Raw genomic sequence first — 17995 nt, forward strand, 5'->3', positions numbered from 1 at the left:
ACCACCCTCATATCCAAACTCAGCTATTAACACACTACATGACCCCATAATACAATGAAAATAAGGTGCATTTAATGACAAAAGTAAAAATGTTTACTTTCTTGCAGAAAAACAATGAGAAAAGGTCACTTAGTTATATTCAATTTCAGCATATCTACCCTAGGCAAATATCTGCCCTAAATACATTTATATACTCAGCTGAATATCAATTATTATAAAGCCTAACATTTATTTGCTCATTTTCACGCCTTGTTTAACATTCTGACACAGTGTCTGCAGGAAACAGAAACTACAATTAGAAGGAGTGTTGGGAATCAGGCTTGGTTAACAAGGCTTAGAACAGCACACTCTTCTGTCTAAGAGTTTAACTGCAAATCTGTTAGCAAGGAGGTAAAATGAGGAGATGGACTTAAGGTTTGGTGGTCTCCACCCTATCCCATGAACATTGTTTCCTTTTCTTAAACACATTTCCTGATTAGCAAATAAAAGTTCAATTTCAGTAGAAGGGAAACCAGGCATACCATTCATTCAAGGAAACTCCTGTGTGTTTTTCCCCACAGGTGGAAAAGCATGAGGTTTACACAGGAGAGGTAAAGCAGAAGGGTTCTTGATGTCAGGACATTGCCAATGTTGCTCCTGGGAGCATTGTGATATCTGTAATGAGTTTGGGGTTACCGAATGATTGCTAGATCAATAGATGCAACAGATCCACACTGAAGAACTGTCTGTATTCCAAGTGACTTTTTTGTTTGTATTTGAAAATACGTTATTATTAACACTTACAGAGAGGCAAAACAAAGCTATTTCACATATGAGATATTGCTTATTTTGGGGATTAGCAAATTTGAAATAAACTCTAATTTTTTAAAAATTTAAATAAATGTTTTATTTCAGAATAGCTTTAGATCTACAAAAAAGTTTCAAGAATAGTACAGAGTTCCTGTATATCTCTCATCCACATTCTATTACTTATAGCTCATAATATATGATAGATTTGTCACAAATAAGACACCAACACTGGTATATTGCTATTAACTAAACATTTCGATTTCACTAGTTGTATTTTCTTCCCTCTAATGTGATTTTTCAGTCCCAGGATCCTATTCAGAACATCAGCTGTGATTTTTCTCATAGCTTCCTTGTTTTTGATGAAGTTGACAGTTTGGAGGAGTATTGGTCAAATATTTTGTAAAATATCCTTAAATTTGCATTTGCCTAATGTTTTTCTCGTGCTTAGAGTACAGTCATGGGTTTTGGGACGGAAGATCACCCAGGTAAAGTGCCATTCTCATCACTTCATATTAAGGGTACATGCTATCAACATGCCTTTTCACTGATAATGCAAACTCTGATCACCTGTCCACATGTAGTGTTCACTGGTTTCTCCATTATAAAGCTCTTTCCCCTTTCCACACTCTACTCCTTGGAAACATGTCTCTAAGTGTAGCCCATAATCAAGGGGTGGGGAGTTAAGTGCCAACTCCTAGAGAGGAGAGTATCTACATAAATTATTTGGAATTCTCTGTATGGGAGATTTTTCTCTTTTCCCTCATTTATTTAGACATTTATTTATATCAGTATGGGTTCATGGATGTTTATTTTATACACTGAGTTATAACCAAATACCACTTTTGTTGCCCAAATTGTTCCAGCTTTAGCCTTCAAGAGCTCTTTCATAATCCTCCCGTCTTTAACTTGCCCTCTTTGAGCACTTCCTTACTTTCTTGCACTACAAGATGTTCCAGCCTCATCTTAAACAATCCCTCTCCAGTCCTAGAATCTGCCATTTCTCCAAAAAGGTGTGGTTCCTTCCCGCATGACTTTAAATAATTCCTCAAGAGGAATTATTAGGATGACATATCAAATTAGTCTAGCCTGTACTACTTCTAATACTCATTTTTATTCCAGCGTCTCTTAGTTCATCTACTCTTCCATTTTCTTGTACTTATATGGAATGACTTCAGAACATACTGCTTTTCTTAAATCCAGACATTCTCATTATAAAAAGGCAAAAATAGCAACTTGTCTCTTCTGGTATAGTCATATTGAGCACCTACATATAGAAACCTATTTATAAATTATTTCCCTTCTTGTTACAGTAAGGGCATTACAGGGAATTTTTAAAAATTATGTGAGTAGATAGGTTATATTATCTATTTTATTTCAGGGGACATTACATAACATCTGTTATATAAAGGGGGTACTGGGTCCCCAAGGATCAATGTAGGGAATACAGAATCAGGTAGACTACAATGTGTAGACTTTATTTGAATCCCAATTTTAGAGGAAAAAACCTGTAAAAATGTTTATGACACATGAAACTAGAAATTTGAACAATTAGATATCTAAGGATATTAAGGAATGAATTTTGGTGTGATAATAGTGTTGTAGGGGTGAATGTGTGATGTCGAACCTTTAAAGTATTTATTATTTTAGACATAAGCCTTAAATTTTTGTGATCTCATTACTGGTGTTTTGGTAGGGAGAAAAATGTTACTAGATCCCAAGATATTATTCTGCTGTGTTTGTTTTCTCTGTGTGTGTTTGTCACAAGTATAAGAAGAAGCTGGTAAAGCAGCCTCATTTGAAAAAAAAAACCTCAAAATTAGAAACCATTTCCTTTACACATTAAATCACACATCTAAAAATGAACACTGATGGAGATTTACGGCTTACCCTATTTAAAAGTCTATCTCCTACCAGAGCATTTATTAACATAGGATGTTAACAATTATTTCAAGAAAACTAATAAAATTCTCAAAAATATTTCCAAACAAAATTAATTTTAACTCATATGGATTTAAAAGATAATGCTTTATATAATCAAATGGACAATTCTAAGGCCACTTCAAAATAGTTGATAATTACGACAGTTCAAAGTTGTTTTTTAATGTCTACGGTCCTGAGTATTGTGGTAGGTTTCCTGCAAAGGGAGACTTCAAATCATTCTCTCCACAAACAAAGAACAATTTAAGTTGTTTTCAAATATTTTTAAAAGCACCAGTCTAAAGCAAACTCACCTCAATTCTATTGAAGGAAAACAAGGAGAAATAGAAAATATAATATTTGTGTTTTTACTCTGAACGAATCCAACTATAAGTTCCTAAATATAGGCTAGAGCATATATATTTTAGATACACAGGTAAATCCATGTGTATCATTTTAAATATGTATAATGTAGATGGAATTATACCTATCATTACCATTTTACAGGTACTCAAAGTGATCAAATATCTCTAGCTCGATTTGACCATTCCATATTTTGCAATGATTTCACAAGTTTTTTGACTGATTATGATTAAATTTTCTCTAACACTTAAGTTCCCTTTGTGATTCACTATGCTACTGGTCTATGATGAAAGTGTTTCCAAACAAAACAAAACAAAACAAAACAATTTTGGAAAACAATTACCATTTAGTAGGCAGGTAAGGGTTTCAAAGCTATAGGAATGCACTGAATAAAGTCTGCTATTCAAAGAAACACTGATGAAATGCAGATAGTGGTACTAATTGCTAGGTAAATATGAACAAAAGAATATAAGAGAATATTATTTCTACTAAAATGTTCGCTGTTTATGGACATCTATTATCAGGCATCATGTACTTTTTTTAATACTTTTTAAAAAATATATCTTTATTGATTTCAGAGAGAGGAAAGGAGAGGGAGAGAGAGAGAGAGAAACATCAATGATGAGAGAGTCACTGATCAGCTGCCTAGCCCGCCACCAGGGCATGTGCCCTGACCAGGAATTGAACCCCGACTGCCTGGGTCCTAGGTCGACAGTCAACTGCTGAGCTACGCCCGGTCGGGCATGTACTTTTAAAAAAGTATGTCTTTAATGATTTCAGAGAGAGGAAGGGAGAGGGAGAAAGAGAGGCAGAAACATCAATGATGAGAGAGAGTCATTGATCGGCTGCCTCCTGCACGCCCCTTACTAGGGATGGAGCCTGCAACTGGGGCATGTGCCCTGACTGGGAATCAAACTGCGATCTCCTGGATCCTAGGTTGATGCTCAACCGCTGAGCCACGCCGGCTGGGCCAGGCATCATATACTTTTATTGACAATCCTTTTAGAATCAAACATCTCAGCCTTGGGTTGTAGTGGCAATGGTCTGAAGTAGATCTTTTGTCTAAGTCTAGACTAAGCCGAGGAGAGCATTAAACTCCTGGGGTTAACATCAAAATAAGAAAGATATCACCAAGACTACTGTGCTATGTGGCATCTTTGTCACTGGCTAAAGCCCAATTCTGAGTAGAAACACCTCACCATACACACACACCCCTCTAGAGACCCAAAGGACCCAAGAACCATAGCCCACCTTAGCACATACCAGAGAAGGTGGGTCTGATGGAGAGGCCATCCACATCTTTGAAAGTATTCCCAGGATTCCTCTCATGTCACATCCACCTCTGGTGAAAAAGGCAAGGTGGAAATATATATACTGGAACCAGTTAGAAATTTTTCAAATTCTGTTTCTTCCATTTACTATGTATTTATTCTTCAAAATATTTATTGAACCCCTGCTCAATAAATACTTGGGTATGTAGAACAAGTCATTCAATGTTTCTAAGCAAAATCTTCTTCATCTGTAAAATAGGGTTAATTCCAACCTTTCAGGATTAGGATAGGCATAAAATGATGCAGGGAAAGCACGTAGCACAGTACATGGTACGTAGTAAGCAGGCAATAAATATTATGTATTATGAGTTCTGCCTCTGAAGTTTGCCAACAGAATGCAACCAACCTCTTTCTAAATTAAAATAAAAAGCTGACATTTATCATTTACTTACTATGTACCAGGCATCGTTTTAAGCATACCACAATCCTATGAGGTAGATAATATTACCACCCTTATTGCACAAAAATAAGAAAACCAGTCACGTTACTTAAACTCTCCCTTGCTAAGGTCACACAGCTAGGGAGTAATGGAACCTGGATATAACTAACCCAGGCATCTGATTCCAGTGTTCTTTACCATGTTCTATATGATGCCAATTTTTAAAGGGCAGAAAACTCAGGAAATTTTTAAAAAGTCATGTTTGAAGATAATTATGTACAATTCTGAACTGTGTCCTTCATCCATGAAAGTATAAGTTCAATCCAGTTGAGGGGGAAAAAAAGTTGATGCCCCACCTAATTTCATCACTGAACAGCTGTACAATCCCTGTTGAGCTGCTTAACTTCTCTGTACCTTACCTGTAAAAAGCTGTTAATAACTGTTCCTTATCCCACTTCTAAGGATTAATAATAATAGATGTGAAGTGAATGAAACCTTTCCAACTTGTGTGAATGAGGGGAAGAACCAAGCTGTACCACAGAATGTGTGCAAAAATATTCCAAAAATCAAAAATCATGATTCTAAGTGTGTAGAAATTCTAACTAAAAAATTCAACTCATTTCTAGCTAGCATATTTACAGCATGGTAATGGCTCCTGGAAAAGTACAGTACTTCTGGGTCAAATCACTTCTTTCCAATCTTGTTTGAATTATTAGACTGATCAGCAAACCCTTCCTTCACATATTTAAAGATTAAACTTCAATTGAAGCCTAATGAAATTATCACAAATCTCAAATAAACAGAGTCTGAATTAATCTGTTTTTAGCATAAATATACTTACAGTATTACGTCTAGGGATACACTAGAAAGAAAAATATTATCTAGCCTTAAATATTCCATAGAACTAGCTTCTCTGTGTGTGTGACAATTCAATATCAAACTGAAAGCCTATTGTCTGACAGCCTTCTACATCAGGAAACCTCCTGTCACTGATTTAATGCAACACTGATGCCAACAGAGATTGCCACAAAACTCACACCATGGCACCATACAGAGAAAAATGGGGAAAGAGCATCTACCCCTGCCATCCATATTGGCTCTAAACCACACTGAACTTGGTCTGCAAATAGGCTCCATCGAGCAACTAACTGTGTGTTTTAAGCACCATTAGTAAAAACTCTACAACACTTTTTATGTTTTTAATAGCCCAGTAGCTTGTTTTGAAAGCCAAATATAAATACATTTCACAAAATTAAAATATGAATTTTCTACTCAGCAGGGAAAAAATAAACTCCCATATACACATATAAAACATACCAAAATTATAACAAGAATTCAGCTAATGTTGTTGAAATTAATCCTTCAGCATAATTACTTAAGGCAAGTATTTTTAAAAGGTTTTTATTAATAAGTTATATTATAAGCCTCACAACTTGCTAGAAATTAGAATCTTTCATAATCTTTGGTAAACAAATTGAAAAAGGTAAAATCCAGGATCTAAGCCAGACTTCCACTAATTTTTTTTGGTAGATATTACTTGAGAAAACATGTTGCAAGCCCATTTTAAAAATAGCAGATGTGGCTGAAACAAAACCAAAAGTTCAAACAAACAAAAAAATATTGGGCAATACTTTAAAAGCAACTAACAATGTGGTTTCTTCTTATCTATCATGTTATCAGAAGACTATCCAACCCATCTAGTACGACTAATTTCCAAGAACATTAATGTCAAGTAAATATAAAACAGGCAAGTGTGCTATAGTTGATATTAGTTTCATAATGTTTCCATCATGGCAAATTATAATACATTAATGCTATCGTGAGTTTGGTTTATTTAATAAATTTTGGTTCTTAAAACAATTTTGTTGTGACAAAATATCCAACAGATGAACACAGAAAACTGAAAGAGCAGTTATTTTAAGAGTAAGATTAAGGTAATAAACACTTCCACTGGAATTAATAATTGTAATTTAGTTGAACAAGAAACTAAATACATTTTTAAAGCCCAAAAATTTCTATCATGTTTAATAGTTATTTGTAATTCAAATCCAGGTACAATTGCAATCCACTGTTTTTCAGTACTAGCTAGAATATTTAAGCCTGGAGGTATTGTTTTATTAAGAGTTAACAAACTGGCATACTTATGTTAAGGTCTTAAAAATTTCACTTATTGTAGTTTATATTCTAAGCATTCTTTATTAGAATGATTTATTAGAAAAATATCTATAACTTGCCTACTACTGACTATCCAGAAGCATGTAATTCACTAAGTCTGCACGAGGCACCTGTATTCAACAACTTAATGCTTTACACTAACTCTCTACACAGGTTCTTGCCAAGAGCCCGTAAAAAATTAGTCCAAATTAATTTATATTTAAAAATTAAAATTTATTTTTCAAAATCAGAGGGAGAGATGGAAAATTATATAAGAAATACTGATTTAAGATACATCTTTAAATATCTTATTTTTATTCCTATTAATAAAAATGTAAAGTCAACATTAAATATAAGATAATAGTTCTCTTTAAGTTAAAGGGCTATTTTTCCATTTATCCTCCAAGTTAAAAAATAAAGGGTATTTTCTTCTCACAAGAGAAAAATACATTTTAATTTCTTATATGAGCTTTTTTTAAACTTTTACAAAAGTTTAAGGACAACTTAAGGTATTTTATCGATTTCAATCTACCATGTGTTCCAATATATATAGTTATTTTATTTATTTTTTAGAGTTATTTTACTTTTTTAATTTTTAAGGTTATTTATTTAGTATCATTGATTTTTAATTTTTTAACTTTATTTTTATTGTTCACACTATCACAGATGTCCCCATCTCCCCCCACTTTGCCCACCTCCACCCAGCCCCCACCCCCTTCCCTCACCCCATCACCTCACTGTTGTCTGTGTTTATGGGTTATGCATATATGTCCTTAGAGTTCTTTTAAAAATACCAAAATGAAGAAACAATTAAAAAATTTGTCTGAAAGAAAGTGCTTAAGAAAAGGAATATGTTTTCATTTTTTAAACTAATGTTTGCCCGTTGTGTTGGACTACTAAATGATAGCAAATAGTATTTACAGCATACTGATAGCATAAACACAGAAGTGTTATGAATTCATTGATATTACTAATATTTCTTAACAAAATGAATCTAAACCATGATTTAGATGACTGAATTGGTTAGAGTAACACAACAATGAAATATGGATAAAACAACCCTACTTCCACTGTATTCTGGCACACAATATACAACTTGGCACTGAAGTATCCGTTAGAGCATTATAAGAGACTTTACATGCATGATCATTTAGGAATCAGATTTGCTGACAGACAAGAAATCTGTGGATAAACTTATTTATTCCTTCACTCAAAAAATATTTCCTAATTGACTACTTTTCACCATATACTTTCTTTTGCCTTGTTATGCAAAAAATGGTGTGGCCTCTGCCTTCATCAAATAACAATACAAATTAATGTAAAAATAAAACTGGCCAACAGGATAAACACAGCACCAAGAGAACATATAACTTGAGGATCTGATGTGACTTAGGGAATCGGAAGGCTTTTCTGAGGCAGTGGAGGGGAGGTGTGAGATCTGAAGGATGGGTCAGATTTAACTGGGTAAAGAACAAAGGTAAGAGAGAACATATTAAGTGCAAAGGCCTAGTGCTGGGCAAACGGAAAGAAGGCCAGTGAAGCTTACCTCACAGGCAATAGCTAAACCTTCAAGGGTCTTATCGGCCATTTTAAGGACTTTGATCTTTACCCTGAAAACAGTGAGAAGCCATTCAATCTTTTTTAAGCTAATGGGGGTGAGAAGTGAAAGAACAGGATCAGATGAGAATCATTCCCGAGAAGTTCATCCTGACTACAGGTTTATGGATTTTAAAAAACAAGCAAACAAAAGTAAAAGGCTGTAATTATCATGACCTTGGCTGAAAAGATGTTTTGCCACTTGCAATAGGAGAAAAAGAGGAAGCAGAGTTAATTAAGTTTACCTTTTCTAAACCCAACCACCACTTCTCAAACTTTTCCACTGATATATCCATAATCCTGAAGGGACTCATAACCTTGGGAGGTCTGGGAAGTGTAGCTTTAAGCAGCCTGCTGCAAGCCTAAAATTCCTGTTAAGCCTCTGGTCTCATCTTTTAAATCATGCCAGTTTTGCTTTCTATGACATGAATATAATACCTCTGTTTGACTTAATATAAAAATAATGTTTTAAAATACTTAGCAAAAATCAACTCTGGCTTCTTTTGATGTTTTGGCTTCCACAACCATAGAAATGTACTATTTTAAGGAGCACGGGCCTACGGTATGTATGAATAATGTGAATTCAGTCACTGTTGTTCAACACCACAATCCCATATTGAACACTACATTTGCTGTTCTTTAGCCAGACACTCAACCATGACAAAATCATAAAAAATAAAAAGGTTTAGACGATATTTCTTCAAATTAGTTACCCTCCCTTCCCCCTCCCCTTATAAATTATCCAGATGATCCATCCTTCTAGAACTCTTTCTAGAAGCTAACCCTTCGCCTTTCACAATAAGCCTTATGTGCGAGGTGCTATATAGGGAAGTCACACAGAAAACTAAAAGTGTCATTAAGAACAAATTAAGTCCTAATTTGAGGTCAATGTTCTGTAAATAAAAATTATAATTTATCATTTGGTTTAAGAACAGCATTAATATTTAAAAGCCTATATTCTTTCTTCATATACAAATTTGGATCAGTAAAATTCTAAATATCCAACAACATAATGTTAATGATGTAATTAATCTTCAAAAAACTCATTTTAACATTATTTCCAAATTATTCCTGAGAAACAGATTTGAAACAGCTGTACCAATTCAATACACATTCTTTGTGGGCTTATTTTTGGCAGCCAAAGTTTTATAATGTGGTATTTATTTAAAGTCAGGACATGATGAGAGTTTTATTGTCTTTGTGAAATGCAGATTTGTTCTTGTACTTTTGTGCCACCTACTCATGGTTCCTCCCTCACTTTCCCTCTACTGCCCACCTCACTCCTTCAACCAAACAAACCTAGACACAACCCCTGTGGTTAATCACCCCATCACAATGCTAGAGTTTCTTGCTAAGCCTCTACATTTAGTATACACTCCTCTTAAAATATGCCTCAATTAAATTGCTTAAACAGTTGCCAAAACCCCACCTTCCCCATGGATTCCTTCCTGACGTACTAAAATCATCATCTTCACTTTCCACTGGTGCTTGCATACACATGAAACTTTAAAATTTACCAAATGTAGTAGTTGGTACCTGTCTCTCTCTTGGCGTAGGTTTGTCAATGTCACTGCCGTCCCTTACAGAGACTAATTTCCCCAGGCAGGGAATAATTTATTTAAAGCAATCCATTAAAGTACTTCCATAAAGAAGTACAGAGTACATAATATATAAGAACCAGAATACATACACATCAATGTACTATTTTTTCCTAATCTCCATTAATCATGAATATTAACTTAAAGAGTAAATGTTCATAACACTGTAAATAAAACGATGTTTCTTGTGAACTAAACTTTACATATCGAAAAGGTAAATTTTGTCTTTGTGTAAAATGACAAGAATTTCCATTCCAAAAATGTCAAGTCCAAAGTAGGCGATTGTTGGTGACTATCTAGTCACATTGCAATTGAGAATAAAAATAATTTTTCAAAAGGAAGTGATAGGACCAATTTGATTACACTTTTTTCCCTTGCGGTATATACTTCTCAAGTTCCTGTCAGAATTATTTCTGATCTCTCAAGAATGTTTAACTCAAAATTTTGACATTTTCCTTCATCTAATTAAGATATATGTCAGCCTCAGCTCTGGGTCCTATGGGGGGGGGGGGAAATACTAAAAAGCATTGTACCTGTCAAAATTACCTTATCACATACATTCTCCTTTACAGCATTTAACCTTTATACAAAACAGACCTCATTTCATAACTGCATTTTTCTCGTTTGCAGGGTTATATGCAAAATGGTGGTTTTATTTGTTTTTTATACCTAAAATAATGTATTTCATTTTCTTTTTCTTTTTGTATTTCATTTTCTATCCTCAAGACGGCTGAGTCATCAGGACAGAAATTACAAGTCAGTGAATGCTTCTTAAAGAAAATGGTTTATAGTAAACAGGAAAAAGCAGAGTGGTTAATTGTGGCATGGTTTGAGAAGAGGCTATCTTTAAAATTCAGATTATTTTAGGAGCCACAATAATACAAGAATGGATGGAGCTAAGTCACAGAGACCAGAGAAGAGGAGCAAAGTGGGGCCTGTTGGTTGACTCTGAAAAAATATTCCGTTTTATTTGATCCAGAAAAGGATTAAGGTCACTGGGAAAATGTCATGAAAGGAACTGGTTCCAGAAAATAACTTTATCTGAGTCAAGTGGATATTTTGAAAGAGTTTCAAAATTGGAAAAGGTGTGAGAAGAAAACTGAAATTACTGGGTGTGACATGGACAAGGAAAATTAATAATAACAATAATAAGAGCTCTAAAGTGTTCAGAGGTTTTATGCTACATTTCAGAGGGCAAAAAAGTAGATTCAAACAACTGCAGATTATGAAGTATTTCTAGGCCCTGCAAGTGAACATACAGGAGCTCAGAAAGAATTTTAGGCTAATAGACCGAGGAAAAATTAGAAAGTTACTGGCCTACTTTTCTACCTATAGCTTTTTCCAATAACTGCTTTGCTTTAATTTACTGTAAAAAGGTTTACATTTTAAAATTTTGTCAAAAGTACAAGAGAACTGAATGCAATTTCCAATTGAAAAAAAGTTGGTTTCAATGCTAAATGATTTTGATTTTCTCAAAAATATTTTTATAAAATTCATTTCTAAGGTCTATAAAATATTTTTGAATAGCCTGAAGTACCATCAGGATAATCTGGAATATAACTGCTTATTTTACTGATTCATGAAGAGTTCATATATTTACTGGAACTAACACTGACAGTGTGTCACATCAAATTTTCATGGTCAAGAAAAAATTCAGTGAGTGTTGTATTTTACAAACAGTGGAACTGAGGGTGAGCAAAAAATGCAAGTATTTCCTTATGTCTTTACCAATAATTAACATGTAAATGTAATATCTGTATCTTCCTTAAATATATTTTAATAAAAAGTAACAGATCAAAATAAATTGCATTGTATAAATGGTTCTTCGCAAATAATCTTGAAAATATGCTACTAAAGCTTAATAATCTTGTCAGCCTGTTCCCCCCCCCCCCTTCATTTCCCTCTCTGCTTACTGAGTTTCTATATCATTTATATAAATTGTCTGGAAGTATAAATATGTGGCCATACTATTCTTATGTGCCTAATGGTTCCTTTTCTATTTAGTAAAGAGAAAACTATCTTAGAAAGAGCATAAAGCATGTACCTTACTATATAGAGTTATAACTGTTTATAATTGGGACTAGTTGAAAGCATATGCTATATGTTTCAAATATTAAGGGTGATGAAACTGTCACATTAGGAGCATGCTTTGGGGAACTCCCACAATGTTGCAGTTGTTCAAAAGTCCTGTTCATTCTTTGGTACTGCCTTAATAACACTGTTATACAACATGAAATGAGGTTTAGCTATTCCAAAAGTACAGTCTAATGAGTTGACTTTTAAACATTACTGCATCTGAGGAAAGGGTGAAAGTAGTTTTTAAATGTGTTTTGTAAAATCTATTTTGGGAAAAGTGTAGAAAGGGAAAAATTAATTAGGTAACAGTCTAAGTTACAAGTTGAGGAAATGTTCGTTTCATCCAACTATTTTTAAATCTTATTTTCTGATATCTCAAATCAAATTGAAATAAAGATTATGGAAATCTCATCAGTAAGCAGTTTCGACTTGAAATATGCAGATAATGACATCAGTTATTCTCTTCCAGTCTAATGGGTATAAGGATACACAAATTCCATCCTGGCAACCTCACTGATCTTTTCCAATAGCTCAAAAATGCGTCACCAACAGGTATGAAAATTAGTTATTCGACTTGAATGTAACAGTCATTTAAAACCGCAGCTAGCAATGTTAGCCCAACTTCAAAGCAGCTACATTTTAGGCTGGAGAGGTTTTGAAAGGACTAGTGCACTGGGACACTAAAGATATGTGTCAGAATATGCGCATCATATGTTCTACCTGATCAGTGGACCTGAACTGTAGACAGGGAAACTGCAAGAACGCACTGGGAGGGTGGGAGGGAAGGAAGATGGAGTATGCAGCACTCACTAGGGGCAGCAGGGGATTCGTGAGAGGTAGTCTTGAAGGTAATCTGACTTCCCTAGAGCCAAAGCAGCTTTGCTTTGAGAATTTCAGTAATATACGCAAACTAAAGCAACCTTTTAGGCAAATTCAAGGCAAGGGTTTTAATGAGGCATCCCTGCTTCTTGCATGTACCTCGCTCTTTTGCCCATGGCCGAGAAACAGAGGAGACAGATGTTTGCCTGTATCTGACAATGGGGGAGGGGAGCTGGTGGGAATCTAGGAAAGCCGAATTTCAATAGCAAATATGAAAATAGAAGAAACAGCAAAGAGGGGCCACTGCAGGACTTTGTCTTAGTCATGGCACCCATAGCACCTCAGCACAATGCACCACGCACAGGGGTGCAGTCGATAAAGAATGGATTCGATTTAATTACACACACTCTCGTGGTTGTGTGCTTTGCAGTTACAAAGCACTTTCCACATATTAGAAAAGGAAAATGAAGTCAATGAGAAAGAAATGGGCATATAAGGGAACAGAAGGGAAGCAACTGGATAAAGGAAAATCCACAAGAATCACAAAAGGTTCAGAAAAAGAAAGAGAAAAAATTGTTTCTCCCTACGGTTCTCAATCAGTTCCAATTAGCTCACCTTTCGTTCTAAAGCACCTGGACCTTGGAAAATGTGCCTGCTAAGCAAGCCCTAAGAAGGGGCCCCCGCCTTCCCGAACACGCATTTTTCATAAATGATAAGCCTTTGGCCCCTGACTAACCTACCTTGAGCCTGTGCCTAGGAATAACCAAGAGCAGGGCTCTACCCTCTCTCCAGTATGGCCAGGAAGCACCTATTCAGTCCCATTCATTCCGTCAGCATTCCCAGAACCTTAGGGATCTTAAGGAATGGGAGGTGAGAGAGCAGTAGTCATGGGGGGGGGGTTCTCTACAGGCCCCTTAACTCAGACAACAGAGGGAGATAGTGAGGCAGGAAAGCCCAGGGACTAGAGAAAAGCCCAGGATTTCGACTAGGAGGGCGAGTGTCTGTAAGTATGGCTCTTAGAAACTGCCAGGGAGAAAAGGGGGAGAGCCTTCAAGATGGAAGAAATGAGGAGGAATTTGAATGCGCATCGCCTCTCACCTGGCGTCGAGCCCCCAAGAAAAAGCCCTGAGGTCCAAAGCCTCGACCGGCCAGCAGAGGAGGCAAAGGACGCGGGGTGATGCGCTGGAGGGAGCCCACAGACACCAGCGCGATGCTGTCCCGGGGGAAGCCCGTTTTCCTCTCCCCAAAGTAGAGCATCCTCCGAGCATCCTCAGCCCAACCTGGGGTAGAGGGTTTGCTTCCCGATCCAAACTGGAGCGGCCGCATCCTGACCCCATTATGTGGCCTTAAAAGTTGCCCGGAGACTTGGCGCTGGAAAGGGCACCTGGCAGGGGCGGCTGCCGAGAGGGCGTCAGGTTTCCTGGGAACAAAGGGGCTCGGGAAGGGGCGACCAGCCGATCAGGTCCCTTGGGGGCTCCTCCCTAAGGAGACGTGGGTCGCCACGTCCTCCGGGTCTGGGGGCGTCCAGGGGAGGCGGAAAGCGGGCAAAATGCGCCGCTATTGCTCTGGGATTCCGCCGCCGGGTTTGCAGCCTCCGATCCTCCCGCGCTCTCCGCGCCCCTCTCCAGCTGGGGAGCAACCCGCTGGAGACAATAGGAGACCGAGATCCCAAGCCCCTACCAGCCCCGAAGGACCCCCGTCGTCCCCCCTCCCCCCGCGCACCAGCATCCGTCTGAGGATGCCCCGATGGCGGCTCCGCCGTGGCGGGCGCCCCTTCCCTCCAGCCTGCCGGGACCCCGCACCCCAGGGCCACCTCGCCCTCCGCACAGCGGTCATTACCTTTCATCCAGTCCACTACTTGACTCGGAGACCATTTGCTCACCGGTTCCATGATCAGAGCCATAGGCACGGGGTCGGTCCCGCGTGGGGTGCGGAGCTCAGACACAAAACGAACTCAGCGTCCGAGCTGCCTGCAGGTGGGGTCCGTCGCCGGCCGCCGCCTCGCTGGGCGGGCAGCTCGGAGAAAGCGGCTTTTGTGTGTAGGGTCTCGAGGCTGCAGCGTCTCAGCACTCGGCGGGCAGCAGCGCTGGGAGCGGCGACCGGGAGGAAAACGCGCCGGGGTCGCCGCGCCTCCTGCTCCCTGCCTAGGCTGCGGCTGCTCCGCCACTCGGTCCGGGTCTCCGTCCCTCCGGGCTTCAGTTCATGGCCCGCACCACCGAGGGTCCGATGCTCCGGGAAGGAGCCGCCGCCGCCGCCACTGCCACCGCACGCCCGCAGCCAACTTGCCCGCTCGCCTCGCGCGCGGGAGTGAAGCCCCAGCACGAAGAGCTGCCCGGCGGAAATGACGAGGGGCCTCCTGCCACCCAAAATATCTCTCTGCAGCCCTCGGGTGCGGGACGCGCGCGCCAGGAGCCCCCCGCCCGCTCGGCCCCGCGGTCCCGCCCCCGGCGCGTGCGCGTGCGCGCGCCTGCACGAGGCCCGAGCCGGGTCCGCCTGTCAGTCAGGCAGGTGCGGGCGGCTCGCAGCCTCTGTTCCCGCCCCGCGAGCCGGCCCGGGACAGAGGAGCGCGAGGAGCGCGTGCGCGGCGGCGGTGGCACGAGCCTGAGCCCGCGGCGGTCAGTCAGTCAGGTGCTGGTGGCCGGAGCCCCGCCCCCCGAGGGCCTCGAAGCCGACGCGACGGCGGCGGGACGGCCGCCCACCAGTTGCTGAGGCTGCTGAGGAGGTACCTGCGGCCCCACCGCCGAGGGGTGGGGGACACAGCGGAGCCCGTCGCAGCTGGAACCCGGCTTTCCTCGCTGCCGCCCCCCCCCGCTGAGTGGGCTCCAGAGGTGGTTCCCGGGCCCCGCGCGCCTTCGGAGACGGAGGCGCGGAACGCCGGGGACCTGGCCTGGGCTCCCCAGCCGAAAGCGCAGCGGTGCCGAGGCAGAAGGGCCGGGGCGCCGGCCGGGAGCTGCTGGCGCGGTCTGGCGGCACCCACAGGTCGGGCCCACGTGCCTTCTGAAGGGCTCTGTGTGGGGTTTTTGGCCAAGTCCTCCAAAGCTGAGAGCGCCCAGTACCTACTTCAGAGGATACCCTTTTGTTTTCAGATATTCTCACATAAGAACTGAAGGGGAACACTGGGATTTAAAATGAGTGGCAACAAATTGTAAACAAAGTGATCCTTCAAAACTTAGGCACTTCACTTACACAGGCCACTTTATAGCCCTGAGTAAAAGTCAGTTCGCCTCACGAGCCTTCACTTTAAACAACAAGTAATTAATCCTAGAAAGTACAGATGCAAACTCTCTACCACCACATAGATATTTTCTCTTTGTCATTCGTAAATAGCTCCGTTCAATAAACAGAAACTCATTAAAAAAAACCCTCATTTTATTTATATAACCATTTCAATAATGTCGATAGGTCTGCCTGTTCCTGTAGTAACCCATCTTCTCATGCGATGCAATAGCTGCCACTTTTTTCAACTGACGGGAGCTGACATCCCCCACCCCACCCCACCTCACCCCCATACGGAGAACTGAAACCACAGTAAACTATTTTGATGTTTTCAAGCTAGTGATAGAAACCAAGTAAAACTTAAGATGGTCTGTCGGTAGACATGTTTATTTTTGTAATAACCCGGGAAACTTTGGAAAGAAACTTAGATTATCCAGACAAGCCTATGTGCAGAGGATACAGGCCTAGCACCTTTCATAATCTAGATTATGGTTGTGATTTGAAATTATTTCTTGGGCTAACCACGTATGGAAGGTATTTTGGAGTGCTTACATTCCAACTGAGTCTCAAATGTTGTATCAATATTTCTAGAGGAGATCATTTCCAGCATTAGTAACTTTTAGAGTAGTTCCGTGTTCAGAAACAATGGGATGGATGCATTGCAAATCAGACGTTACAGTCATAGAGAGATGTTAAAAGTAATTTTATGAAAATAACAGTTCTGATAATAATAATAATGAACATTGAGCACTGTGCTAAGTCATTTACACATGTCCGCAAAAACAGTTCTATCATTAGCCACATTTTACAGTTGAGAAAACCTTGGTTATCACAGTCAGTTCCTATCCCCAGAGTCCATTACAAATAGTTCAATAAATGTTGAATAAGTTAATGAATAAGGCTTAAAGGGGTTAAATAATTTGTCTGGGGTCATGACACACAATTATAATACCAAGTTAAGGTGATTCCAGAATATGAGCTTTTAAAACTAGCAAGCGTTGTATCAGTGTCACGAAAAGAACAGTACTTTGGAAGGGGAAGGCCCATTGCGTCTTATCAGGAAGTTAACTACAAAGGAGTCTGAGAGTCGCTAGGAATGTTCCTGACCAGTACCTAACCAGCAATGTAGGAAGTGAACAAATTTGGCTGAAACACCAAACTGCATATCCTGACTGGGCTTGCATGACAAGCAACCAGACTATTCATCATTCTGCGAGCAAGTTTAAAGAGAGCTGTTTGCATAATGAATGGAGTATCAATCAGAACAAATGCCACAGACCAGAATGCAGTAAAAATGAAAGATGTATTTCATGGAAAGACCAGTGCCAAGGAAGATGGGGGAAAAACCCATAGAAATGATTTTGAGGAATACTCTACATCAGAATTAAGTTGTACATGTTCACCTCCTATTTATGTTACAGTAAGAAATTTATTTAATCTAGTCACCTGAGATAACTATAAAAAATTCTAAGATCTAAATACCAGCCAAAATGTGGGTGTGGAGTTATACTATCATAGAATTCAACAAGGCCTTAGGTATTTGTCGTAAGCCCTTCTCCTTGAGGTTTCCCTTACAAAACATTAAAAAATTTTGTCTTTGGTTTTGACAGTGTAATTGGCATTAATTATTTTAGTTTGTTCAGAACATAACTGGGTTTTCACTCTAATATTCTTGATTTGGAGAGAAGAAATGTGAAAGGATTAAATCATCATTGCCTTCACACTTTTATTCTCAACTCCAAATGACTCAGCTAAAT

The 17995-nt window shown here is 39.3% G+C and overlaps 1 protein-coding gene across 8 annotated transcripts in view; it reads right to left on the bottom strand.

Moving 5' to 3' along the window:
* CNKSR2 (connector enhancer of kinase suppressor of Ras 2) overlaps positions 1-15468 on the bottom strand; it is a 237005-nt gene extending 221537 nt beyond the window's left edge. For all 8 annotated transcript variants that reach the window (XM_081126804.1, XM_081126807.1, XM_081126806.1 and 5 more), the window contains exon 1: positions 14862-15468. In XM_081126804.1, the coding sequence (XP_080982930.1) occupies positions 14862-14925 (64 nt within the window). In that variant the 5' untranslated portion in view covers positions 14926-15468. The remainder of the gene's footprint in view (positions 1-14861) is intronic.
* Between the last annotated feature and the right edge of the window lie 2527 nt (positions 15469-17995).

Source organism: Miniopterus schreibersii (assembly GCF_964146895.1).
Source record: "Miniopterus schreibersii genome assembly, chromosome: X".
In the NCBI taxonomy this organism is placed as follows: Eukaryota; Metazoa; Chordata; class Mammalia; order Chiroptera; family Miniopteridae; genus Miniopterus; species Miniopterus schreibersii.